Source organism: Arachis hypogaea, chromosome 4, assembly GCF_003086295.3.
Source record: "Arachis hypogaea cultivar Tifrunner chromosome 4, arahy.Tifrunner.gnm2.J5K5, whole genome shotgun sequence".
NCBI lineage: Eukaryota > Viridiplantae > Streptophyta > Magnoliopsida > Fabales > Fabaceae > Arachis > Arachis hypogaea.
The window spans coordinates 113,595,366-113,622,789 of record NC_092039.1 but is presented as its reverse complement, the minus strand read 5'-3'; the positions used below and the strand labels follow the sequence as shown (position 1 = coordinate 113,622,789).

At 34.0% G+C, this 27,424-nt stretch overlaps 2 protein-coding genes across 3 annotated transcripts; both read left to right on the top strand.

The window, feature by feature from the left end:
- Positions 1-1,138: 1,138 nt before the first annotated feature.
- Positions 1,139-19,749, top strand: LOC112797351 (putative disease resistance RPP13-like protein 1). 2 transcript variants are annotated; one of them, XR_003199736.3, is made up of 4 exons: positions 1,139-1,524; positions 15,657-19,147; positions 19,241-19,318; positions 19,534-19,749. XR_003199736.3 is itself a non-coding variant. In XM_025840231.3 (3 exons), exon 2 carries the CDS (start codon positions 15,717-15,719, stop codon positions 19,101-19,103), a length of 3,387 nt encoding a protein of 1,128 aa, XP_025696016.1. In that variant the 5' UTR covers positions 1,139-1,524; positions 15,657-15,716; the 3' UTR covers positions 19,104-19,147; positions 19,241-19,402. The 2 variants fall into 2 exon arrangements, 1 of the variants encoding a protein (XP_025696016.1); XM_025840231.3 differs by lacking the exon at positions 19,534-19,749 and having other exon boundaries at positions 19,241-19,402.
- A 6,216-nt stretch (positions 19,750-25,965) lies between these two features.
- On the top strand, positions 25,966-26,367 carry LOC140184227 (uncharacterized). Its single transcript, XM_072234536.1, has one exon. The coding sequence runs from the start codon at positions 25,966-25,968 to the stop codon at positions 26,365-26,367; it is 402 nt and encodes a 133-aa protein (XP_072090637.1).
- Positions 26,368-27,424: the final 1,057 nt, after the last annotated feature.

Below are 27,424 nucleotides of genomic sequence, written 5' to 3'. Positions count from 1 at the left end.
CACATGAAAATTAAAAAAAATTTTTAACCTAAAATATGGAGACACGACATATACATAAAATATAAAATATTTTTCAAATAAATTATAATGATATTTTGATATTTTTTAATATTAAAATATAAATTCACTATTTTTTATTTTTTAATTATACAAAATATTTAAAATAATATTATTTTCATAAATAACAATATTTATTATTTTCAAACTCATTTCAAAAATACATTTTAAGAATAAAGATAGACATATTAACATATAATGATATTTAAATATGTACGAAAAAATATTTTTTATTTTTACTAAGTCATAGTTGGATAATGGATATATATCAAAGATATGCATGTCATATGACATACTGATACAATAACTTAGTGAAGTATTTGTACTGCATAAAGTATAATTATTAATTTATTATCATTTAATTATATATTTAAATTATTTTTATTTAATAAAAAATAAAATACTTATTAGTTGTTAACAAAACATTAATATTAAAGTTAAAATTATTAGATATATGCATAGCAAAATTGTATACAAAATATACCACTACTTTATATAAAAAAATATTTGACAAAAATATGGGTAAATAAAGAAAAAACATGAATATTTGACGTGATATGTTATTTATTTTATTTTATTTTAATTATTTTAATAATTTTTATAATTTTATTAAATTTATAATTAAATTTTTATAATTTTTTTAATTAGATTCTTATATTATTTTTAATTTTATAATTACGTTTTTTTATATAAAAAATATTAAAATTAACAGAATTTTCACCTCAAAAATATATGTGATCAAAGATCTAATTAGATTTTTAATTATAAGTATCTTTAATTTAAGAAACAATATTTTATCTATTAACTCTAACATTTTTTATATCGACAAAAAATTAATTACAAAATTAAAAAATAATATAAAAATCTAATTAAAAAATATAAAAATTTAATTATAAATTTAATAAAATTATAGAAATCAACCGATTAATTAAATTTTTTATTTTATTAGTATGAAAAAACTTTTTTTTCGTGATAATTTTTTTTCAATTAATTATTTAATTTTGTAAAATATGAAATTATACTATATAAAAATGTAATGAGATTAGGTATAAGAATTTATGTGTCCACTAAAAAATCTAACAGGAATTCAATTGGCAATCATCCACATGGCTTTTTAATTTTTACTCTCAAGATGTAATTCCAAAAAATCCTGAACAGAGAATTAATATCCCCAAAATACACCTGTATTCTCAAAGACTCAAAGGCCACCTCTTTCTTCTTCATGCTCGTTAACCGCTATCTTGGGCTTCTCTGTGCCGCTGCTACTCTCTGTTCCGGAGCTCGCCGCCGTGCTGCCGTTTGACGCCGGCAAATCTCATTGTGCGTGCCGCAAATCCATTCTCTATACTGCGTTCATAATCTACGTAGCTGTGCGACCTATCACTGTTTTTCGGCTGCGCTGCCGTGCTTTTGCCGCACCTCCGTGTCCATCAATTGCCATCGCTGTGACCGGTGCTTCCCCTTCTTGTAAGTGACCTGCTTTAATTTCTTTTTGCCTTCACGCTTCTGTTACAATCTTTTTATCCAAAATAAGGCATTGAACATACTTTCGCCCGGTGCTTCCATGTTTCTTGATTTCTTCCTTTCTGCCATTAATGTATTGGATGCTTGATACCCTACTCCTCTGCTATGTAGTAATCAGTGTCTGTGTTCGGATTCATCGTTAAAATTCAAATTTTGTAGTTAATTAATTTTTAGCTTCTTTTTTGGAAAATAATGTTGTGTTTGTGTAATAATTTTTATTGCAGATCACTTAAGTTATGTTTTAATCATCTCATGTTATTTAAAAAATATTGGAATATCTATTTAATTGTGAAGTAGTTACCATCTTAACACCTTTTTACACCAGTTATTGTTTAAAAGTTTCTTAATATGGATATCCTTATAATTGTAACGGAAATATATAGGTTAAAAGTTTGCAACTGAACCTGATTCTTATAATTTTATTAAATTTTTAATTAAATTTTTATATTTTTTTAATTAAATTTTTATATTATATTAAATTTTACAATTAAATTCTTATTTAAAATAAAAATATTAAAATTAACAGAATATTTAATTAAATTATATAGAATATTCATTTAAGTGTTAGATATATTTATTTTATTTAATAAAATATTCTGTTAATTTTAACGTTTTTATTATAGTATGAACTTAATTACAAAATTTTATATGACATAAGAACTCAATCCAAAAAAAAAAAGTATAAGGATTCATAGTTGTAAAAACTTATCGGTAATCAAACTGATCGGATATTGGTTCACTCTTAATTTGACATAATAGTATTTTATTTTGTGCTATGCCTTCTATACTCTATTATGTTTGAAAGATGGTAACATTAAAGTCTAGCTTTCTTTGTGTGCCATTATTTTCTAATGTTGTGATCATTTGCACTATCCGTCTAAGTTCATTTCAATGTCCATTTTTTGGTGATGTTATTGAATAATTCAATGAAACATTGCATATGCCACATTTAATAACTATCTCTCATGATAGAAATAAGAAAAACACTGGGAAGCACAAAAATTAATTTGGAGTAGGAGATAGATACAAAATCATACATCATGTCTTTATTCTGGGATAAAATTTGACTAATTTTTTATCCATCAAAAAATTTTCTATCTTGTATTTGGTTTTTGACTTACTATTGTTTTTGTCGAGACACATATTAAAGACAAAAAAAAAATGGACTTGTTTGCTAACACTTTTTCTTGCACTTATAAACAAATAGCTTTATTGTAGTTTGTTATGTGTTTCCAATGTTACCTGGAATAACTCCTGATGTTATGCAATAATATTTTCAGTGCTCATCAACAAATTATAATTAACAATATGATATAAACAGATTTATAATCAACAATTCAATATCATTAAGCAGTTACTCCCCCACTTAATTAAATTAAAATCCAACTGAATAACTAAAAAAACAGAGATGATGAATTTCACTTCACGAACGCAGAAAGGTGAGAAAACCAATCTGTCCGAGTACGGCAAAGCAGACTTTGGCGAGGGGGAGGCAATAGCGACGGAGAAGACGCCATGACGACGACGAGAGACGTGGAGCAAGGAGACGTGACGAGGTAGGTTGCTTGCGAGCCAAAAACGCGACGGCGCAAAGGAGCCACAAACGCGACGTAGTCGAAGACGTGCCGTAGTATGAAGCAGAGGAGACGGCTCGCAATCGTCAGTTTTGGAGTGATATTGCGAGAGACTGAAAGACTATGATGTGATGAGGTGAGAAAAAGAGCCTTCGAGTCCAAGAAGGAGGGGTAGCCATTTCGGACATTAGGATAAGGGCTTTTTTTTTAACGACCAAAATGATGTCGTTTTGATAAGGGAAAAAAAAGAGAGTTTCGAACGGGCCGAATTACACAAAATCGTTGGTTCACCGATTTTCATCAAAATTAAACGTTCAAACCGGTTCTTTCTGGTTATTTATCTTGTGTGGTCGGATTACTCAATTGAACCGACCAAGTGCCTGATTTACCAGTTTTTCAGTCAGATCGACCAGTCCGGTTTAATTCTTAAAAGAAATCAAATCTTGCATAAAAGCTTGTTATTCCTTAGTCCTTGCTGTTAGAAAAGTATTAAAAAAAATACAATATTCCTAAGTATATTTTTGTGGGAACTTAATTAAAAAAAAACATAAATAACAATACTGATTTTATTAATTTTCTTTTTCAAATTAGAGAAATGTTAATACTAAAAATATTGTGCCTTGTTGCTGCTAGGGTTTCAGTGCTCTGCTAGGGTTTTAGAGTAATACTAAAAATTGCTAGTCAATTTACGTCAAGTACTTTAGGTTTTATCATGGCAGTCAATGTTGCCCCTCTAAATACACAAGAAGGTATGAGTGATGCAGAGGAGAATAAGGTGATTTCGTACGCTAATGAAGATATCCAAGAAGGGATAGAAAAATGCTCTAAAAGTTTAATTGGAAGACTCCTCGCTGATAGACAATTCAGTAGAGGCACATTGGAGGCAGCCATCTATGCCATTTGGTCCCAACCAGAAGGTTTCAAAGTTCTAGAGCATGGAAGTAACCTTTATCAATTCTTTTTTGAAAAAGAGATTGACGTTCTGCGAATAGAAAAGGGAGCTCCGTGGATTTTCAAGAATTACATTCTTAATCTGAAGCAATGGAGGGAGAATTTTCCGGTATGTGATGCAGAATTTACCTCTGTACCCATCTGGATTCAGATTTGGGGCTTCCTAGAGCAGTGCAAAACAAAAGGTCTGGAAAAAAGGATAGGAGAGACCTTAGGGGAGGTGTTAGATGTTGGTATTTTCTCTATACGGAGTAAGGAAGGAAGCCTGCTAAAAATTAAGGTCAAGCTCGATATTACAAAGCCATTGCGAAGAGTGCTAAAAATCTCTGGCAGCAATAACATATTTACTGAATTCCAACTCAAATACGAGCACATTGGTAACTTTTGTTATTATTGTGGGAGTATTGGACATGAAATCAAAAATTGTCAACAACACTTGGAGGATGTGGCGACTGGAAAGGAAATAGAGGAGAAATGGGGAGGATGGCTCAAAGTAGAGCAAATTGGAAGAAGAGTGGAAGATGAAAAAGAAAATCGGAATCCAAACAGCGATAACAACAGATCTAAAAAAGGCAGAGAACAGAAGCCAGTACCTGTTAATTTAATGTTGGAATTCGCAAACCTCTCTGTCCAACATAGAAGTTCACAAAAAAGAAAAGAGGAGAATGAGGCTCAAAGCTCTTGCAGGATCCTGACCAGTAAGTAAAAAGAAGGAAGAGAGACTGAAATAATTAAAGGAGTAGAGGCTATAAGGAATGGGGGAGAAGAAAAAAGAAAAATTACGAATCAGAACAAAATGGAGGAGCTAACTTTCTCCATTGGGGTGATGGAGGCGAAGGGAGAGAAGGAAAATTCGAAGAAATTGAAACTGAAACAGATAGCTAGAAGGAAAAATTCGTATAGTGCAATCTCAGGGAGTAAAAGGAGAACAGAAGGGAGCAGCGATATAGCAAGCTATAAGAAATAGTGCTTGGAGAAAACAGATGAATCAGAACAGGGAGTGGGTACCACCCAACAATTGGCGCCCAAGGAGGTATGAAGATGGTGATGTGAAATTGTCGAGGTTTGGGAATACCCTTGACAGTTCACAACATCAAAGGGATTAATAAATCTCATTCCCCCGAGGTATTATTTTTATTCGAAACAAAAAATAATATCTCGGCTGTGGAAGGAGTACTGCGGAGGATAGGTTTTCAGTCTTGCTTTGCAATGAACCCTACTGGAATGGCGGGAGGTTTGGTCGTGACATAAAAGGAGGGAGTTAATGTACAGATTTTGAACCATGATATGTTTTTCATTCACTTTATCATGGAAAGCCAACAAGAGGATAGGAAATGGGAAATTATTGGTGTTTACTTACACACTGATGAGGCCGGAAGAGATGAGCAATACACTAAGTTGCTGCAAATTATAGCGCACGGAGGAGACCAAGTGTTATTAATTGGGGATTTCAATGCTATCAGAGCACACCATGAAAAGGAGGGTGGTAGAGCTAAATCAGCTGGCTCCATTCAAAAGTTTAATGATTTCATTAATGCGGGAGGATTGGTTGACATAGGGTTTGAAGGAGAAAAATTTACTTGGAATAATAGGCAGTTTGGAGGGAATTTTATACAGGAAAGGCTGGACAGAGCTCTTGTTTCAGTGGCATGGAGGTCTGAATTTTCTGATACCTTTGTCAAACACCTAGATGACTTAGGCTCGGATCATAAGGCATTGCTATTATGCTCACACAAGGAGGAAAGGAGATCTAAAAGAAGATTTCGATTTTAAGAGCGATGGTGTGAGCAGGAAGAGGTTGGCAATATAATCAAGCAAGCTTGGAGGCACGAGATAGTGGGGTCAGCAATGTTTAAGTTGGCTGAAAAGTTAACGTCTTGCAGGCACAAGCTAGTGGAGTGGCAAAGAACCTCTAATTCCAACTCAAATTCAAAAATCATGAGCCTTAAGGAGAAGATATCAGACGAAGCAAAGAAAGGGCAGCTTGCAAATGGAGCAACAATTCGTATTTTAGAAGCTGAACTTGAGGAAGCTTGTGAACAAGAAGAAAGATACTGGAGAGAAAAATCTCGAATACAATGGCTGAAATGGGGGGATAAAAATACGAAGTTCTTCCACTCCAAGTTTCAGGCTAGGAACATAAGGAACAAAATTAAAGAGCTTAGAGATGAGGATGGGGGGACGGCATCAGATGCGGTGGGCATTGTTGAAATCGCTCAACGGTATTTTGAAAAATTTTTCTCAACCAGCTTTCCTAAAGATCCTACTGAAGAGTTACAAGGAATGCCTAGGAAAATAACAGCAGCAATAAACCGAACTCTGGTGAGGCCTATTTCAAAAAAAGAAGTCAAATCAGCTGTGTTTTCAATTAACCCTTTCTCAGCTCCGGGTGAAGATGGTTTCACGGCTAAATTCTTTCAACACTTTTGGGAGACTATCAAAGGAGATGTGCTCTGTGCTGTCAAGAGTTTTTTCGGTGGAGGTAGAGTACTAAAATCTTTCAATCATACCAATATCTGTCTAATCCCTAAGGTGCATGATACTAAGTCTTTGAAACAGATTAGACCTATAAGTCTTAGCACTGTAGTTTATAAAATTATTTCAAAGATAATTGTTCATAGATTGCAACCAGTTATGCACAAGGTTATTAGTGACTCACAAAGTGCTTTTATAAAAGGAAGACTCATTAGTGACAATGTTTTGATAGCCCATGAATTTATGCACTCTCTGAAGAATAAAAGATATGGAGATCATGAATTTGCTCTGAAACTTGATATGAGCAAGGAGTATGATCAGGTTGAATGGAATTTTGTCTGGACCATGATGGAGAAACTGGGTTTTTGTAAAAAGTGGGTGGATTGGATTAAGGACTGGTGACTACGGTTTCCTACTCTGTTACTGTGGATGGTGCACCTCATGGTTATTTTAGACCATGTAGAGGATTGCGACAAGGCGATCCTCTTTCCCCTATCTCTTTTTATTCTGTGCAGAGGGTCTATCCTATCTGCTCCACAGAGGAGAATAGAGCCTAGAGTTTTCTGGGTTGAGACTAAATCGCAGATGTCCTAACGTCAGCCACTTATTTTTTGCAGATGATTCAATTTTGTTCAGTAAGGCTACGGTCAAGGACTGCCAGCGTTTACTCAGGGTCTTAAGTAACTATGAAGAGATTAGTGGACAAACAGTTAACTTGGACAAATCTTCAATCTTTTTTAGCAGGAACACGCCCACCCAAACCCGAGATATGTTGTCTGAATTACTACACATTTCCCACGTGGGTAACCAGAATAGATACTTGGGCTTGTCGGCTATAGTGTAGAGGTAAAAAAAATCTACCTTTAATTACATTAAGGATAAAGTGCTACAGAAACTGCAACATTGGAAACGGACTCTACTATCATCGAGTGGAAGAGAGGTCCTTATTAAGGCGGTGGCTACAGCAGTGCCTATTTACACTCTCAGTTGCTTTAAACTCCCAAAGACACTAATAGAAGATGTACAAAGAGCCATATTGCAATTTTGGTGGGGCCAAAAAGGATGGAAAGGAGGATGCAATGGATTGGGTGGAGAATTACTTGTAAGTCCAAGAGCCAAGGAGGTCTCAATTTCAAAGATCTTAAAGCTTTTAACCTTGCAATGCTAGCCAAACAAGGTTGGAGACTACTTACAAGAACAAACTCTCTAATCTCTAGAGTGTACCGTAGTAAATATTTCAAAGACCCCAATTTTCTCCGCGCAGAAGTTGGAATCAACCCTTCTTGGGGATGGAGGAGTGTAGTAGAGGGCAGAAAAGTTCTGGAAAAAGGTATCCTATGGAGGGTAAGCACCGGTTTAGATATCAGAATAAGAGAAGATTTATGGGTTCGTGATTATCTGGCTATTACTCTTACTACAGAGACTAATTCAGAGCACAATCCTACATGAGTTTCAGACCTAATTTTACCAACCAGATCATGGAACCAGATACTAATACAAGAACTATTCAGACTAGATATTGCAGAGGCAATCATAAACACTGAAATCCAACAAGGTGATGATGAGGTTACCTGACTAAAGGAGAAAAATGGATGCTATTCAGTAGCGTCTGGGTACCAGCTAGCATTCCAATTCTTCCACCCCCCAATAGAGTTTCTGCCAGAATAGTGTCAAAATAAGCAATTGTGGTCTGATATTTGGAGCATCAAATGCCAACCCAAGATAAAAAAATTTCTTTGGAAAATTATGCACAAAGGCCTACTTATTCAACAAAGGCTAAGTGAAAGACTTCCATCAGTGAGTCCATTATGTCAGCGATGCAACAGGTTCCCTGAAACGGTTGCGCATTGCCTCTGGATGTCCACCGACGCTGTTGAGGCCTAGAGAATCACTAATCTACCTGTTCCAGCTTTAATTGAAGAACCATGGATTTGGTGGAGTGAGCTTGACAAAATTCTGAAATTTGTGAGCAATGCGACGAAGAAGAAAGAATTCGCAGCAAATGTGTTATGGCAGATTTGAATTACCCGGAACGAGAAGCTATTTGAGAACAAGAGACGCCATCCTCTTCAATTGGTTGATGCTGCTCGCCAAGCCATGGGAGAAGACCGACACCATTCTTGACCTTTCTTCCTGGAGATTTCCTTCACTTTTATTCACTTTACCTTTTGATTTTTTCTCTTCTATTGAATTATGTATTATGACTAAAGTTGGATCGTTCCAACCTTTCTCTTGTTATGTTGTCCTTTTTTAGACCACTCATTTTCATTTAATGAAATGAATTTTATCTTGAAAAAAAAAATTAGAGAAATGTTTTGGGCCACCAATTTTTTGTATTTTTTGTCATCATTTAACCACCACAAACACTAAATTATCTTTAACAAATAAATTTTATTAATTCAAATGTACAAACTCTCATAAATATAGATGTAGATTATGCACTTATTGTATGCAAAATTTCTATAAATATAAATATAAATTATTGTTGGTTAAATATTGACAAAAAATTAATAATATTTATTGATCATATAACATTGCTCTTCAAATTATTCTCCATTGATATATGCTTAAAAGTATTTTATTTATTTTAATATTTTTATAACAGGAGAAACCTTTTATAAACTTCTATAATATATGAAAATTTAATACTAACGTTTTTTTTATGTCTTAATACAAACGTTTTTAAAATATAATAACTTATTTACAAATTAAAAAATATCATTATTTTAATTAATCACGCTGTGTATATATAAAAAATCAATTTTATATCAATCAAAATATAAAATATACATTAAAAATGAATTAAAAAACATATCTATAATATTTTGTATTCCAGTACATAAAAAACATTTTTGTTAAATGTTAGCTAATATTTAGTAGTGTTTTACCAGTGAAATATTTCCGTGTGCAAGACAAGGCAAGTGTTGGCTAAAAATAACTGACTCTAAAATTTATGTTAAAGGAAAATAACACGAAAAAAATCATCCACAAAAGAAACAAAACTAAACTTATACCTATGAAAGAAGAATTTTCTACGACAAACAAAACAAACTACCCCAAAATTTTTGTTGACTTTTTTAAAAAATTAACCTAAATCTCCAAATTATTCCTTTTTTATATTTAATCACCTGCAACACCCTAATATCACTCCACTAAATCACTACCACCAATACTGTCATCACTACTAGCACCACAAAAAAAAACACCCTTTACCAATGAAGAAGAAGGTTCTCATAAAGTTTGTTTTGGATATTGACAACAATATAACTAATACCATGTTAAAACAATACAATATAACTAAGTTAAAATACAATATATAATCTTCGTGTATTCAAGATCCTTAAGGGTGTGTGTGGTTGGAGGAATTATAAATAGTTCCTAGGAATTTTAAAATAGGAATATCATATTCCCATGTTTGGTTCAAAGTTTGAAAAGCTATTCCTAAGCAAGTTTAATTCCCGAGAATCAAAATACCTTCATTTCAATTTCCACCTTCCCCTTGGGTATCTTTGATTCCCATGGAAATGGAATGTTTATAACAAAGTAATATTTGAACCACATACACCCTAAATGTCAATATTAAAAGGTTATCATCAACCTTGTGAACTTCAAACACAGGTGCGTAACCACAAAATCCTAAAATTTTCCATTAAATTTCTAGGGCTTTGATCATTCTTAGGGGGCAAATTCCCAACACTCGTCCTCATTGCTGCCATTGTATTTCTCTTCCTCTTCTCCTTCGGTGTCAACGCCACTGCTACTGCAACCTTTATCGATTTTTGGAATCCAATTCGATCTTAACCCTTTTGGAACCGTTTTTCTTGGATTCCTTCACTTTTCAACTACCAATTGCGATGCCATCAATATTGTTGTTATGGTTTCCTTCCCTCTTGTCACCCTCTAGGGTTTGGTTAAGAATGTCTTTTTTTTCTTTGGTAGTGATAGCAGTGCTAGTAGTAGTGGTGGCGATGCGGTAATGTTACGGGAGACTAAGGCAATGATAGTGATGAAGGGTTACGGTGCTAGTGGTTGAAGATAGAAGGGAGGGGTAATTTGAAAATTTTGGTGAATTTTTTAAAATTATCAACAAAAATTTGAGGATTGGGTAATTTTATCATACGAAACATATCTTTCATGGATATAAGTTTAAATTTGTTCTTTTGTGGATGATTTTGTCAACATTCTAAACATTTGTAAGTAGAAATGATAGTTTTTTCTATGTTGAATTACATTAAGGAAAAGTCTAAGGGGTCAACAATTTTTGTGTTTTGTGACCAGCATTTAACTATCAAAACAAAAGTGAGTGATCTTCCACTATTAATGTAATCTCACACCATTAAAAACACTATTAATGACCAATTGATAGTTACAAAACACAAAAATTGCTGGCCCCCTAACATTCCTCTTACGTTAATAGTAAGTTTGTTGGAATCATGAAACCGAATTTAGTTCTCTCATTTAGAAAATTTTGGGTAAAACACAGTTAAACCACACCATCTCCAATATTCCATGAATGTCTCAAAATAAAAATCGTTACATCAAAGTCTCATGCACATATTTATATAAATTGAATTGACCTAATTTGAATTAGTCTTTTTTGTAGAAAATCGAATTGACTTAATTTGATTTACTACTGACCAACCCATATATAGTAAATCGAATCAGTTTAATTCGATTTAGTACTAATACAGATTATTGACATTAACTAATTTTAAGTTAATTGACTTTAAAACATAAATGTCAATAAGGAAATACCTCCCATTTATATTCAAATAAAATATCAAAAAAATCAAAACGAATAAGAATAGATATCCCGTTTTTGTGTTTTAGTTCGAATTTTAGAAAATCTACATTTTTATAAACTTATGAATTTAAAACGTAACAATAAACGATTCCTAAAAATTTATTAAAAATCATCATTTGACTCATTAGTATGTAAAGAATGATTACCAAAATTTTTATGTTGAAAAAATTAATATAAAATATAGCCGCCCTCAAGATAACATAAGACTTAAAATTTGAATTTGTCCAGAGTTAAAAATAACAGATAGTTATATATTATAATACGACTAACTATATATATTTATACAATATGTAATTTGAAAAATAATATATTTAAATTTTAATTATTAAAATATATATTAAATGACCAATTATATTTATTTAAAAAATAATATATTTCAATAATTAAAACTTTAAATATATTATTTTTTAAATTATATATTGTATAAATATATTTGATAATGCATAAGCATAATGCATATCCAACGCAAGATGATTGATGTTTGTGTCTCACAGTATAGGTTGAGTTAGAAAATAGAAGGGATAAGTATTGTTTTGGTCCTCACGTTGAGGGTCGGAATCGAACCCGTCCCCGATCTAATTTTCGATTTAGAATCGTCCTTAACATTTTTTTTTCGTATTAAAATTGTCCTTTTTAATTTTTATTCCTAAACTATCCTTCCTTTTTAATAAAATTTAAAATATTAAAAAAAATAAAACACGGTTGGGGTGGTGGGAGGGGAGGGGGAGGCGGGAAGGGGAGACAGGGAGGGGGAGACCGGGGGTGGGGTGGGGAGATCGGGGGTGGGGGTAGGGGTGGCGGGAAGGGGAGACGAGGAGGGGGAGACCGGGGGTGAGGTGGGGGTGAGGTGGGGGTGGGGGAGGGGGGAAGGGGAGACCGCAGGGTGGGGGTGGCGGGAAGGGGAGACGGGGAGGGGGAGACCGGGGGTGAGGTGGGGGTGGGGGAGGGGGAAGGGGAGACCGGGGGTGGGGGTGGCGGGAAGGGGAGACGGGGAGGGGGAGACCGGGGGTGGGGGTGGATGGTTGGGAGAAGGGGAGGCCAGAGGGGTGTGGTGGGGGTGGGGTGAGCTGGGTGTTTTATTTTTTTTTTTAATTTTTTAAATTTTATTAAAAAGGAAGGGTAGTTTAGGAATAAAAATTAAAAAGGACGATTTTAATACGAAAAAAAACGTTAAGGACGATTCTAAATCGAAAATTAGATCGGGGACGGGTTCGATTCCGACCCTCAACGTGAGGAACCAAAACAATACTTATTCCAAAATAAAACGTGCGAACAAAAGCGTAAAATAGAATTGACACAAAATAAATATCAAATATTTTACAAATAAATATAATATAACAAAATTCTAAAATAAGATAAACATTTTATTCTAACAAAATCTCTAATGAAATATAAAAATCATTGGTGATGCCACTCAACCTTAATCAAATTTATTTTAAAGAGATTATAAACAGGTAATTATCCTACCCAAACTAAATCCTTGACATAGAAGGATAATGTTAGAAAGACAAAAAAAAAACAATCAAAATTTGTCTTATTTAATATTTATTAATTATCGTAATAATAATAAATACTAAATAAAATAAAATAAATTATGATTGTTTTTTAGCTGATTTTCTTTGGTTACTAAACATTTTCAATAGTATAAATACTTAAACAAAATACCAAACCAATTCTTTTCTAATAAAAAATATGACTAATAACTTTGTACATGAAATAAATATGGAAACAATACTTCCATCATCTTAATATCAAATTAAATTAACCAAGTTAAACTTATTTATACTAATTTTATGGTTATACGCAAGAAAAAATGTCACTTTTTTATATAAAAAATAGAGATTCAAATTCATAATTTTTTAGATGAATATAAAAAATTTATAATTTATTGACAAAAAATATATCTTTTTAAATTATATCAACTTGTCATATTAATCACTTTAATAACTTATCATGATGTGTTATAAGTTACAAGCTTGTATGAGTTATAAAATAAGTTAGAAATGTGAGTAATTATCCAAATTAGTTTCAAAAATTTTAAAATTAGACATTTTAATCTCTAAAAAAAAAATTAATACACAATTTTTTTCCGCCGACCAAAACAATCCCGAGACTCATTTCTCCGTTTTATGCCACCTGAAAAAGATGAAGTAGCATGGTTATTCTCCTGTCCAGCAGCATTTCCAGGTGTTATAGAAGAACAAATTAATCCCTAACCACCGCATGAAAACGGCGCCATTTAGAGGTCGGCACCAAACGTTGAGTTTTAGTGGGAGACACAAGGTTGTGCTTCTTCTCCTCTGCCTCAAACCCTCAACCCCTCTCTACTTGAATAGAAACCAAACCCCACGCATTCTTCAAACTTTTACAGAGAAGGGTGCAACCCCGAATTTTGCCATATACACAAAGCAATTCCTTGCCGTTTTCAGATCCCCCACCACTTTGCACAGAATATCTATCATAGTAGTAAATGTGACAACATTAGGGTGCAATTCTTACCAGAGCATTTCAGCATACAACTCGAAAGCCCAGATCACATTAGCTACATTGCCATAACCATCCATGAGAGTCTTATAAGTGTACAAATTAGGCGCCACTCCGGATTCCCTCATCAAACGGAAAACGCCCTCGGCATCTCCCATTCGACCCTCATTGCAAAGAACACGGATCATAATAGTGTAAACCACAACAGTTGGTTCAATTTTGCGGTGGAGCATTTCATCAAATAGCTTGCGTGCACCAACAGAATCAGCTTGGCTGCAGCAGCACTGCATCAAAATGCCGTAGCTCACAATGGTAGGGGAGAATCCACGCGACACCATGTCCCCATAGACCTCCCACAGTGAATCAAATCTATGGGTGTTGACGAGGGCGTGAAGAAGCGCATTGCAAGCCTTCAAGAGAGGCAAAGAAGAGACGTTTCTATACACCGATAGAGCTTCTTGGACATGACCCAATTCGCAGAAGGCGACTATGAGGACGGAAACGAAGTTGGGGGCTTTGGAGTGGGTGAGCGCGTGGAAGAGGGAGGAGCAGGCGGTGTGGGAATTGGAGAGGACACTGTTATGTTTGGTGCCAAGCTCTAAGCGGCGCCGTTTTCATGAGGTGGCTGGGGACTAATTTATCCTTCTATGACACCTGGACATGTTGCTGGACACGCTGGAGAGTCTTTTTTCGTTGGCATAAAACAAATAAATGAGTCTCGGGATTGTTTTAGCTGCTGGAGAGAAATCATGAGACTAATTTGTGTATTAATTTTTTTTGGAAACTAAAACGTCCCATTTTAAAATTTTCGAAAACTGATTTCAATAGTTACTTTAGAAATTTTTACTAAGACCATCTCCAGTAGGGAACTCATTCTAGTCCCTATTTATGACCCACCTGTCATAAAAAGTAACTCCACGTCAGCTTTTGCATCATTACCAGTAAATAGGAACTCAAAAAATCTCTCTCTCTTCCATTAGAAGGAACTAACTTTAGTTCCTATTGTGGTCCCACATAATTAATTAATTAAAGTAATTAAAATTAATATAATTATTATTTTTTATAATAATATTATTTAAATTTATAAATTTAAAATAATTTAATATTATAAAATATTAAAATAAATAACTTAAATTCGGTTAGTATTTTAAATTTTATAAATAAAAATAAATAATCCAACTAAAAATTATTTTATAATATGTAAAAATTAAATTTATTTTTTATGTAAAATAAATTTAATTAATTATAATTTAATATAACAATATAAATAATATTTGATATTGATTTAACATAATTATTTATATTAATTATAATTTATTATAACTAATTATTAAATAATTAATATAAATAATTAATTAAATAGATATATAAATATTTAATATAATAAATTATTATAATTATTAATAAATTAATTATAATTTAATTATTCAATATATATTTAATATATTTTTTATTTTTTTATTAACTTACCACATGGCATGATTTGATTGGTTGTTGCAAGTCCCTGTTTAGAGGAACTCTCAATCTTGATCCACGTGAAGAGTCCTCCTTCCCTTTTCACTCCAATGGTACTTGAGTCCCCATATGTCAGAAGAGGAACTCTATTTCTTAGCATTGGAGTTGCTCTAAGGATCACCATACTGATCATATCACAAGCTTTTCAAAGTTCAATCTAAAATGATTTTGGATTCATCACAATGAAATTAACCTTTTTTTTAAAGTTACTTATTCTTTTTAATCCAAACTAAGTTGCTTAATTATCAAAATTGATTTTGCTTTCTTCACAGGTTAAGCTTCCAGTAGTTTTGTCTCCTTCTGCTGTTGCGAGAGAAGACTTTGCGGGGAAAATGGTTGTGAGCATTGTTGGCGATACCATCGCTAAAATCATAGAGAGGTTGAACTCTCTCAATATTTTTGGCAAAAATAGCACCACCATCGCTGAGAATATCAAACTTCATCTGTTATGCATCAAGGAGGAGCCAGAGAACAGTGATGCTGCAACACCTCGATGGATTACAGATGTCACGGATGCCGTCATCGATTTGTGGGACTTGTTGGACGATCTAAATCTTCCTCCAGCTGATGCCAGTGTGCCTCCAAAACAGAGCACCATGGCAACATTCTTCTCTCTTTACAAGCCTACACCTCGTGGCCTACTTCTTAAACTCGAGCAAATTGAGAATCGACTACAACGCATTGCAACCGACTCAACCAAGCTTCCTGTGAAGAGCAACAAAAAGCTAACGGACTCGGATGTGCAGGGTGGAGAAATAGAGTTTGTCGGGAGAAAAGAAGCTAAGGAAAGATGGATAAAGAGGATCTTGGAACCGACAAGAGTGGATAATGGCAATTTTCCAGTCTTTGCCATTGTAGGGATTCAAGGGATAGGGAAGACGAGATTTGCTGAACATGTTTGTAACGATGACAGTATTATAAGTAAGTTTGGTTCCGTGATTTGGATTGACGGCATCCGTGATGATGAGTTCTATGCCGAGTCTGTTTTGAACCGAGTGAATGGGGCGATTCATGAATTCGTAATGAAGAAGAAGATGATGAAACTGGAAGAGAAGGAGAATGACTCTATTGTCATGGAGGAAAATCTTGATCTTGGAGAAGCCGTTAGCGAGGAGAACAGATTCCTTCTCGTGCTGGATGACTTTGCAAATGAGAACCGCGAGGAATGGGTCAAGTTGCAGCAGAAACTGGTGGAGGCATATGATTCATCTGGTGGTGCAATCCTTGTAACTACACGGAGTTATCTCGTAGTCGATATCATTAGCCCAAAATTTCGTGAAAGACTAAGAAAGCTGAGCGAGGAAGATTCATGGGCTCTATTTGAGCAAGTTGTAGGAGGACAAGGAGAAGGAGGAGGTCCAAGTGAGTCGAATATCAGAGACACTCAAATGAAGATAGTAAAAAAGTGCTGTGGTGTCCCGTTAGCAATAATAAAAATGGCAAGAATTCTCAGGTCTCGTGAGGTTAAAGAATCAGAGACTGAGTATTTAGTGGAGGAATTTATGCAGGAGATGCAGTTGATGTATTACAACGAGCTCCCCTCTTGGCATCTAAAGCAATGTTTTTCTTATTTGTCATTTATATTCTCTACGCCATATAACGGTGTTGATGCCGAGATGTTAATTAAGCATTGGATGGCGGAGGGATATCTTGGACCTGTAAATATGTATTGTTGTTCTTCTCCTCAATACCCACAGCCAGAAGATTTGGGTCTCGACTGTATACGAGAGTTTTCCCGAAGGTCAATCTTCTGGGACACTAACTGGTGCTCTGTGTATTATGATCTAATGAGAGAACTATCAAAATATGTGGCTGGCAAGGAGAACTTCCATATCCACATGTACAATAATGACAAGACTGTCAAGGAAACAATCCGCCGAGTGGAGCTGACTGATGACTTTGATGTTTCAAATAGCAGACTCAAATCACTCCTTTCTAACAACACAAACCTGCGTGCAGTCTCCTTCAACATGTCCCTCCTCGATACGTGGTCATTGCGGATTCTAGACGAGGTGAAGTTAAGTTGGTCTCTTTGTGCGTTCAAGAGCTTGCGTGTGTTGAAACTATCAGAGCTGGGTATGAAGATGTTACCCATTTCAATTGGGGAGTTGAAGAGTTTAAGATACCTTAATCTATCACGCAACAACATGAAGAAGCTTCCCAATTCCATTTGTAAGTTGAAGCATTTGCAGACATTAGTGTTGTCTCGTTGTCACAGGCTCAGAGAGTTGCCCCATGATTTGAATCGTTTGAAGAATCTTAGGCACCTGGAGATAGAGGAATGTACGCATCTTACACATATGCCTAAGATGAAGACACTGACAAATCTTCAAACATTGTCACAATTCGTGGCCAGCAGCAGCCAAAATTACAAGAACATTCAAGATTTTGGGGATCTCATTAGTCTGAATAACTTGAGAGGGAAGTTGGAAATTTCACATTTGGAGCGATTGAAATTTAAGGAAGGGGAGGATGGACATGCCTATTTGAAAGATAAACAGTATCTTAAGCACCTTATTCTGAAATGGAATCATGAAGACGAGGAGGAGGAGGAGGAGGAGGATGACAATAATAATAACAATGACCAAATATGCCTAGGACATCTTAAGCCACATGCAAATCTACAAGAGCTACACATTGTTGGATATAGAGGTAGACAGTTTTCAGATTGGCTCTGGTCCCTCGAAAATCTTGTTGAGTTCAATTTGTACAACTGCTCCACATGTGAATCTCTTCCTCCGTTAGATGGATTTCCTAAACTAAAAATTCTCAAACTTCAGAGATTGGATTCTCTGCAGTACATAACAGACCGAGTAGGTGATTGCAGTGAGCTAGGACTGGAACTCCTAAAAGAACTTTCAATATCAGATTGCCCAAAGCTCAGTAGCTGGTGGAAGGGTAGAACTTGCAGCATTGCTATATTCGGTTCCATATCAGAAATGATTATCAGATACTGTCCAGAACTAGGATGTATGCCACTGTATCCAAATCTCGATAACAGGTTGGTGCTAGAAGGCTCCAGCGTGAAACCATTGCTGGAAACCATCAATCATACAAGTGCTAGCAATAGCAGTCTGCTACCAGATTCAGACCTGGTTTCAAATTCTTCCCCACCTCTCTCCAAGCTGAAATATTTATCAATGATAACTGTGGAGGAACAATCTCTTCTTCCAGAAGATTGGGCAAAAAACCTCATTTCTCTTGAATATCTTTATATTAGTGACAAAAAGTCTCTCACTTCAAGGAAAAGAAGTGAGAAAACTTCTCTAATGAGATGCTTCAAACAACTTAGCTCACTTAAAGATATGGTTATCAAAAACTGTAGAAGACTTGATTTACCTGATGAGGAATGGGAGGGCCTGCAAAGCCTCAAATACCTGGCAATGGAGGAAATAATGGAGCTTAAATCTCTTCCTGAAGGAATTAAACATCTTACCTCTCTAAAAGATCTATTCATCACGAATTGTCCTGAGTTAACAACTTTGACTGAGGTCATAGGCGACCTTACATCCCTTGAATGGCTTTCAATCAGGGACTGCCACAAGTTAGCTATGCTTCCCCAAAGTATGAGCAAGCTCACTTCTCTATGGTCGTTACGAGTTGACAACTGCCCGCTGTTGCTGCCAAGATGTCAAGAGGAAACCGGCAACGATTGGCCACAAATTAAGCATATCAAGCATATCTCTGTCACTGCTACCTCTCAAGTCTACGAAGAATGATATTAACGAAGCCAAGCCAAACAGGTTCATCTCAGCCCCAACATGTAAGCAAGCCATCAACTCATTCACTCTTCTAGCTATTGCTTTCATTAGGCAAATCTTTTAGTATTACTATTTTTTTTCATTGTGATTTTCAGGTTATTTGAACAAAGAACAAGATGGAGACTTGGCATTACAGATGAAGATCAATGCATGTTACTCTTGGATTTTCCAATGTGAGTTGATTAAAATTTATAAAAACTGAATGTGACTATAATTTATACTTCTTTTTCAATTTGCTGAAAGTTATTTCCTATTAAGCTTTTCGTTTTTGCTTGATATATGTTGGATGAAACTTTGTTTTTATAATCAAGAACCAAGCTGTATAAATCATAGCTGTGTCAATGTTGGTTGGAAGATAACACCTCTCTTGTGTTCTCTCGAATTTCAGGGGCTGGTATAACAATAATTGTTCTCCTTTTTTATCAAACACCAGCGAATCAAAGAGAAACTTTAGAAACACATTTTTAATATTTCGCTGCTCTGATTTTTGAATGTTGAAAGATGCGACATTACTCTCTTCATTAGTCCTTTGTGGATCCTCTCCACATGCTAACAAAAATTGACACAGTCCAATTGATATATACTTTGTCTTATTGATTGATAATTCTGAACCTACACCTGTTGAAGTCATATATAAAAATAATGGAGAACATAAGAGAGATGGTAGCTTATAACAAACTTAACTAACTTCTCTTAAATATTTGAGAATTGCTTAACTAACAATCTTATCACTCTATGCATCCCCTCTCAAACATAATCTTAGATATATAGTTTGCTAATTGAGAGTGAATTTCGCTTTGGCTTTGAAACTCTAAAGTTGGTGCCGAGAGTGGTTTATTTAGAATCTGTTCTTTAAGAGGAGTGTAGTTGGGGGACATTATTTTTTGTCTGTGTATATCACAGAATGAAGATCAAGCATAAAGTGCTTGGGTTATTGTAGAGAAAAAGATTTGCAACAAAAACACAGCTGAAAGTGCTTAGCCTTACTACAGAAGAATTAATGAACTAGTTGATTTTCAATTACTGCCCATATTATCATTTTTTTCCAACATAATCGTGTCTGGTTCACAAGTTTGTATAATTTAAAACTTTATCCCCAATGCTCAGTAAATAAGTTAAAACGTCCAATTTTCTCTTAAATTTGTATAATTTAAAAGTTTATAATCAAAACCCATTTGTATAAAGTTTAGTCAAATCTCTATAGGTTGAACGCTTTCAATTAAGGTTTTTTTTTTTTTTAAATTTATTGTGTTTTTTGTCTCTTATTCAATTGATTTAGTCTTCTCTAAGTAATTTGTTCCTTCAGAAAAGATTCCAGCTTATTGTAAGTTTAGCCGTAAATAAGTTGTCAATTAAATAAAGCTTCAGCAATTTGGCATGCAATGTTATTTGTAAATTATTTATACTGATGAGAAACCAATTAGCATTTAATACAAAAATAGATTTGAGAATTGAGAGAATATACTTCCTTGCAGGTTTTTGTTTCAGTTTTCTTATTCAGGCTTACAATCGTATGATCTCATGGAACACGAATAAGTTAATTTTCTTAATTCTCTTAAACACATTCACATATGCTGCGGATCGTTTCTAAATTTACTTTATTCTCTTAATAATACAAAATTATAAAATATCAATTTAATTAGGTAAAGAGCATTGGCAAATGATTTGATAAAGATTTAAGTCTATTGTCGTGAAAAATATTTTAAATACACGGTAGTAATTGATAGAAAAAGGTTTAAATAAGTTTTTAATTTTCGCGAAATATGTGATTTTTTGTTTTGGTACCGTAACTTTTTTGTTTTCTTGTGGTCTTACAATATTAAAAAAAATGATTTTGTTCTCGTTTAATGTTGTAACAACTTAAATTAGACATGTTACGCACTTTGGATAAACAACTTAATTAAGTTACTTTTAAAGAAATAACTTAAATAATAAATGATTATATTAAAAGTAACTTATATATAAGTTATTTTGTGTTTGATTTTTTAGTTCTAAAAATACTTATTTTAAGAGAAAAGTGATAAAAAGCTTTTTATTATGAGAGAAGTCATTTTTTTAACTTCTCCTTAAACACTAAAATAGTTTTTTTAAAAGTTATAATTTTGTTTTGAAAATTGTACCAGACATTAATACTACACCTTTTTATAAGTTAAAAGTAAAAAAAGTCACTTATAAACCTATCCAAACCGACCCTAAGACTTAGGCCTAGTTTGGATAAATAACTTAAATAAGCTCTTTTGGAAAAAGAACTTAAAGTATAAGGACTTTTATTAATTGTAGCTTATAAATAAGTTATTTTGTGTTTGGATTTTTAACTATAGAAGTACTTATTTTAAAGTTAATAACTCAAAAAATACATTCCAATCAGCTTTAAATTTTCTTCCGGACTTGCCACTTTCATAAATTTGTTGGAGAAGAACATAAAAAAAATTATAAAACTAATTATAAAAATAATAGCAAGCTGTATAAAAATAAAATCACATATAAAAAAATAAAATTAAAATCACATGTAGAAAAATAAAATTAAAAGTGAGATTTCATAGCATACACAATGTTCAATACAAATTTAGTAATAAAAATAGAATGATAAAATGATAAAAAAAATACCTGGAAAGAATATATGCCAGTTCAGATGGAACAGAAGATAGTGGTGAAGGGTCAATACTTCCAGCAAATGAATCATTACGTGAAAATGGTGGTGGAGGGCCAACACTTCCAGTAGATGGAACATTACGTGAAGATGACAGTGGAAGGCCAGTGCTCCTAGAAGATGGAACCTTGCGTGAAAATGGTAGTGGAGGACTAGTATTTCCAGCAGAAACAGGAAACATTTTTTCACAGAATCAAGAATGAAAGTAAATTTTTTTGTTTTGAAATCAATTTTTTTTTTCACGGAAGTAATAAAATGACTTATGGTGAAGGAGATAAGTTATCTATTTTTACTTCTTCCAAAAGTTGTAAATTACTTTTCAAGAAAGTCAAGAGCTCTTCTTTAAAATGGTACCAAACACGCTTATCGTAACTTTTCATAATTCAAAAGTCAAAAAAAGTAGCTTTTGGCACTTCCCAAACGGGCTCTTAGTTTGATAAAATTTTACTTTTTAAAAGTAGTTTATAAAAGTTTGTTTTTAAAAGATAATTTTAGTATTTATATTTAATAAATTAAATTAAAGATAGTTTTTAATAAATATAAGCAACAACAAGTATATTTGATAAGATAGATTTTAAAATTAAAAATTACTATAATAGACATTAATCTAAAAAGTAAATTTAAATATTAATTAATGTATGAGATTATATTAGATTTTTGAATTTTGATAAGTAAAAGTCAACTCTAAAATTTTTTTTCTTAGGTACTTTTAAAAGCCTCTAATTTTAAAAAACGGTTAATATAAACATATAAGTTTTTTAATTTATCAAACACAAAACAAAGTGCTTAGCATATTTTTAAAAATTTTACCAAATTAAACTTAAGTATTAGAATCTAAACACAATAAATAAATGAAATTAATAAACTATTAAAATAATTTTTAAAAATTTATATTATTGACAAAAATAATTTTAAAAGATACAAACAATCAATAAGTCGCCAAAATATTTAAAAGCATAACAAAAATAACCAAATATTAGATATATGTCTCAAAAATGGTTTTTGATATCGAATTTTAATGCGATTATTTTCAGAATAGAAAAATTAAAATCTTTTCCTACTTAAAATTTGGTGTTTATATTAAGCAAATTTTTTTATGATTTTCCTTTTTTTCTCGATAATTGAAAAAAATTTAAAAACGGGAAAAAAGAGGTATAATGATCGAATTTTCCTTTGATTTTTGCATACAGTTAAATACCTAACCAAATAATTTCACAAAAAATCGAATTTAATGCACAAGTTGTTTGCCAAATCAAAAATTTATTTGCTACTTATAAAAGAAAAAAGATGTCTTTTCGTTCTTTTGAAAACTATTTTAATAGTTTACCCAAACGATATTAAAAATATATTAAAAAAATTATGTATATATTAAAATTAGTTATATACTAGATTTAGTCATTATATTATATATATAATATATGTATTATTTAATTTATTTTTAATTTATATTTTATATTCTAATATTATTTTATACTAGTAACTAATTTTAATACCTGATTTTAATACACATCTAATATTATTTATATATAAATTATTTATTGAAAAGGTCGTGTTTGTATTTTTTAAGAGGATAAATTAATATTTTATATTTGATAAATAAAAAGATAAGTAAATTATTAAAATGGTACTTAAAAGTTCACGTTGATGGTAAAAAAAATATAAAAGATGCTAATGATAAATAAGTACGCAAAAGATTTAAAAATGTGACAAAAATTAGATATTAAATATATATTCTAAAAGAAATACTAGAGATCAGATTTTAATGTACATTTTTTCAAATCATTATTAAAAAAATAAAATATTTTTATCTTTAAAATTTAATAATTTTATGTAAAGTATTTTTTAAAAAAAATATTGTAAATGATCAAATTTTCTTGAAAAACAAAAAAATTAAAGATTAAATTTTACTTTAAATTTTTTGTGTATTTTCTAAATATTTATTCAAATAATCACAAAAATTTGAATCAAATAAATAAATAATTTGCTAAATATAATTTTTTTACTTACAAAAAATATAATATTAGTTAATTATTTTTTTCTTATTTTTAAATTATTTAAGATAACATCTTTTAAAATTTATTTTGCTAACGGCTAAATTTTTTTGATAACAAATTGGTGATTAAACCCAAACAAAAATTGGTATACTTATACTGATTATACTTGACAATAGTTATTTGAATAGTTCCTTTTTAATATACTTTTTACTAGTAGTGTACTGCACTTTCATAAAGTCGGATAAGACCGAACAAATACCTCGACTCAACGGCTCAATTCAAACAAATCTCGTTCTGCAGATTTCGGATTCAAACCTTTCCACTCAATCTCAGACTACAACAAACAAGAATTACGGAGACTAACGGACCACTAAGTGAGCAAATCACGTTATAAAGACAGAAAAGGAATTACACCACACACAGGGAAAAAAAAACCTAGTATACTTACCGAGACCTCATTCATTCTCATCCACTTTTATTCAATCTTTTACTCTACTGACTTGGGCGTCGGAGTCCTTTTTGCAGGTACCACGCTCGGGTTCAGATTCTTGAGGATACAACCCAACTAGCTTAGATCGCCGGCCTTATCTCAACCGATAGAAAACCGACGTACAGCTCAGCACCGGTATCCGGACAAGAACATTTGGCGCCTACTGTGGGGCCGGCATTGATTCCTCCCCACCTGAAGATATAACCATTCTTTAGCTCACCCATATCTATTGTGTCTTACTCTTTCTTTGCAGGAAAAGAACCATGACAGATCATTTGGAAACTCAACAACCTCCCCGGACAAATGCCGACCTCACGGCCGCAAATGCTGCGCTCCTAGCACAGAGCCAGCGGATGGTCGAACTGTTGGCGGCGATGCAAAACAACGGAGATCGGAAGATCGATAGCAAAAGGATAAATGCTGAACAGCACGAAGAACATCAGTCAGAGTCTAATGCTAAGACAGGAGAAACTCTCACCAAGTCCGGGAGGCGACGAGCTAACCCATTCTCTGAGGACATAATGAGTTACAAAATGCCCCAGAATTTTACACTCCCGATGACCCTAACACCATACAAGGGGATCGAGGACCCAAAAGTCCATGTCACCAAATTCGAGTCCATGATGTTTCTCAACAGTGACTGTGACCCCCATTTTATGCCGATCCTTTCCTACTTTCCTAGATGGAGCTACTTTGCTGTGGTATTCTAATTTGCCTGCAGGGTCCATAACCAGCTTTGACAAATTCACCAAGATGTTCATCAATCACTTCACAGCCTCCAAAATTTATGTGAGATACTCGGATTATCTCAGCACGATCAAGCAAGGTCCGCATGAAAGCCTTAAGGACTACATGACGCGTTTTACCACGGCGGCCATGGAGATCCCCGACTTAAACCCAGAAGTACAATTGCATGCTATCGAGAGTGGCCTCCGACCAGGAAAGTTCCAGGAAGCCATAGCTGTGGCTAAGCCGAAGACGCTAGAGGAATTTCACGACAAGGCCACGGGACAGATCGAAATAGAGGAACTACGTGAAACGCGAAGAAATGAAAAACCACCATCCTGAAAAGACGATGACAAGTCGGGCAGGTCTATTATTAAAGATCATAGAAAATCTTTTAAACTAACTCCAAATTTTGATTCATATACCAGGTTCAACACGAGAAGAGATGACATAAAAAAGGATATATTACACAACAGACTCATAAAGCCACCAGTCAAAGCGGGAACATACCATGATCAAAAGTACGTGGACAAAGGAAAGCATTGCGCGTTCCACTAGAAGTTCGGCCACACCACGGACGAGTGTGTGGCAGCTAAGGACCTATTGGAAAGATTGGCAAGACAGGGGCTACTAGACAAATACATCGGTTCAAAGAACCAGAAGGAAGTAGCTGACACGAGCAAGCCGAGGTATAACTCGGAACGCAAAAACAAAGGAACATGGCAGAACCCAGTAGAAACCCCCACATCCAAAGGGATTATAAACTACATATCAGGAGGTTTCGCCGGAGGAGGGATAACAAGCACAGCAAGGAAGCAAAATTACAGAGCCATGATCACAATGGAAGGAACTCGGCAGAATTCTCCAACTCCAACCTCCTCGATCGACGTCAGTTTTGGTGCCTCTGATTTTAAGTCAAAAACTCCAAACCTGGACGACCCAGTAGTAATCTCAGTAAACATGGGAGAACTGATTGTGAAAAAGGTGTTACTCAATCCAGGAAGCAGTGTCGATGTCTTGTTCTACTCCACATTCAAGAAGATGCAATTAAGCGATAAGTCACTACAGCCATCAGGAGGAGAACTGGCAGGTTTCTCGGGCGAAAGAGTCCCCATATCAGGTTATGTCTGGTTGAGAACGACATTAGGAGAATTCCCAAACTCTAAAACACTGGACATTCAATTTCTAGTAGTCGACTGTGTTAGCCCTTACAATATCATTTTGGGACGTCCATCCCTTAACTCTTTTGGAGCCATTGTTTCCACCATTCATTTGTGTGTCAAGTTCTTCTTGCAGGATGACAAAATAACAACAGTCCACGCCGACCATAAGGAGGCCAGGAATGCTACAATGCAAGCTTAAAAAAGGTCGAGAAGGAAGCCATTCCGAGGATTAGTTCAGTGTACAATTCGGAGCATATACCGCGCCTGACCAAAATGGACCCTAGGGACGATCACAATCGTCCTTCTCCAACGAACGATCTCAAAAAGGTAGATTTAAATAGAGAAAATCAATATACTAACATCAGATCAGCTTTTTCTGCAGAAACAAAGTAACATATGAAGAGCATCTTGAAAGCTAATGCCGACTTATTTGCCTAGACCCCGGCTGACATGCCAGGGATCGATCCAAACTTTATCTGCCACAAACTGGCAGTCAACCCCAATGCCCAACCTGTAAGACAGAAAAAACGCAATCTGGGAACTGAAAAAAGAAGTGCAGCAGCAATAGAAACACAAAAACTACTCGATGCGGGTTTCATCAGAGAAGTCCGATTTTCTTCATGGTTAGCAAACGTGGTTATGGTCAGAAAAAACTCAGGAAAATGCCGGATGTGTGTGGATTTCACAGATCTAAACAAGGCCTGCCCAAAAGACTTGTACCCATTGCCGAACATTGACAGACTTGTAGATGGAACCTCAGGTTACAAAGTGCTGAGCTTTATGGACGCCTACTCTGGATACAGTCAGATCCAAATGCACCTAAATGACGAGAACAAGACAACATTCATAACCGACTAAGGTAACTTTTGTTATAAAGTAATGTCTTTCGGACTAAAAAATGCAGGTGTCACTTATCAGAGACTAATGGAAAAAATATTCAAAGAACAAATCGGAAGAAACATTGAAATATATGTTGATGACATGGTCGTCAAGTCCAGCTCAGAAGAACAGCACGAGGCTGACTTAAAAGAATTTTTCCAACAACTCCGAACACATAACATGAGGTGAAACCCGGAAAAATGTGTATTTGGAGTACAGAAAGGAAAGTTCCTCGGATTTTTGTCAACAAACCGAGGCATAGAGGCCAATCCGGATAAGTGCCAAGCTATCTTAAACATGCAATCACCAAAGACGATTAAAGAAGTACAACGATTAACAGGGTGCCTAGCCGCCTTATCAAGATTCTTACCAGCCGT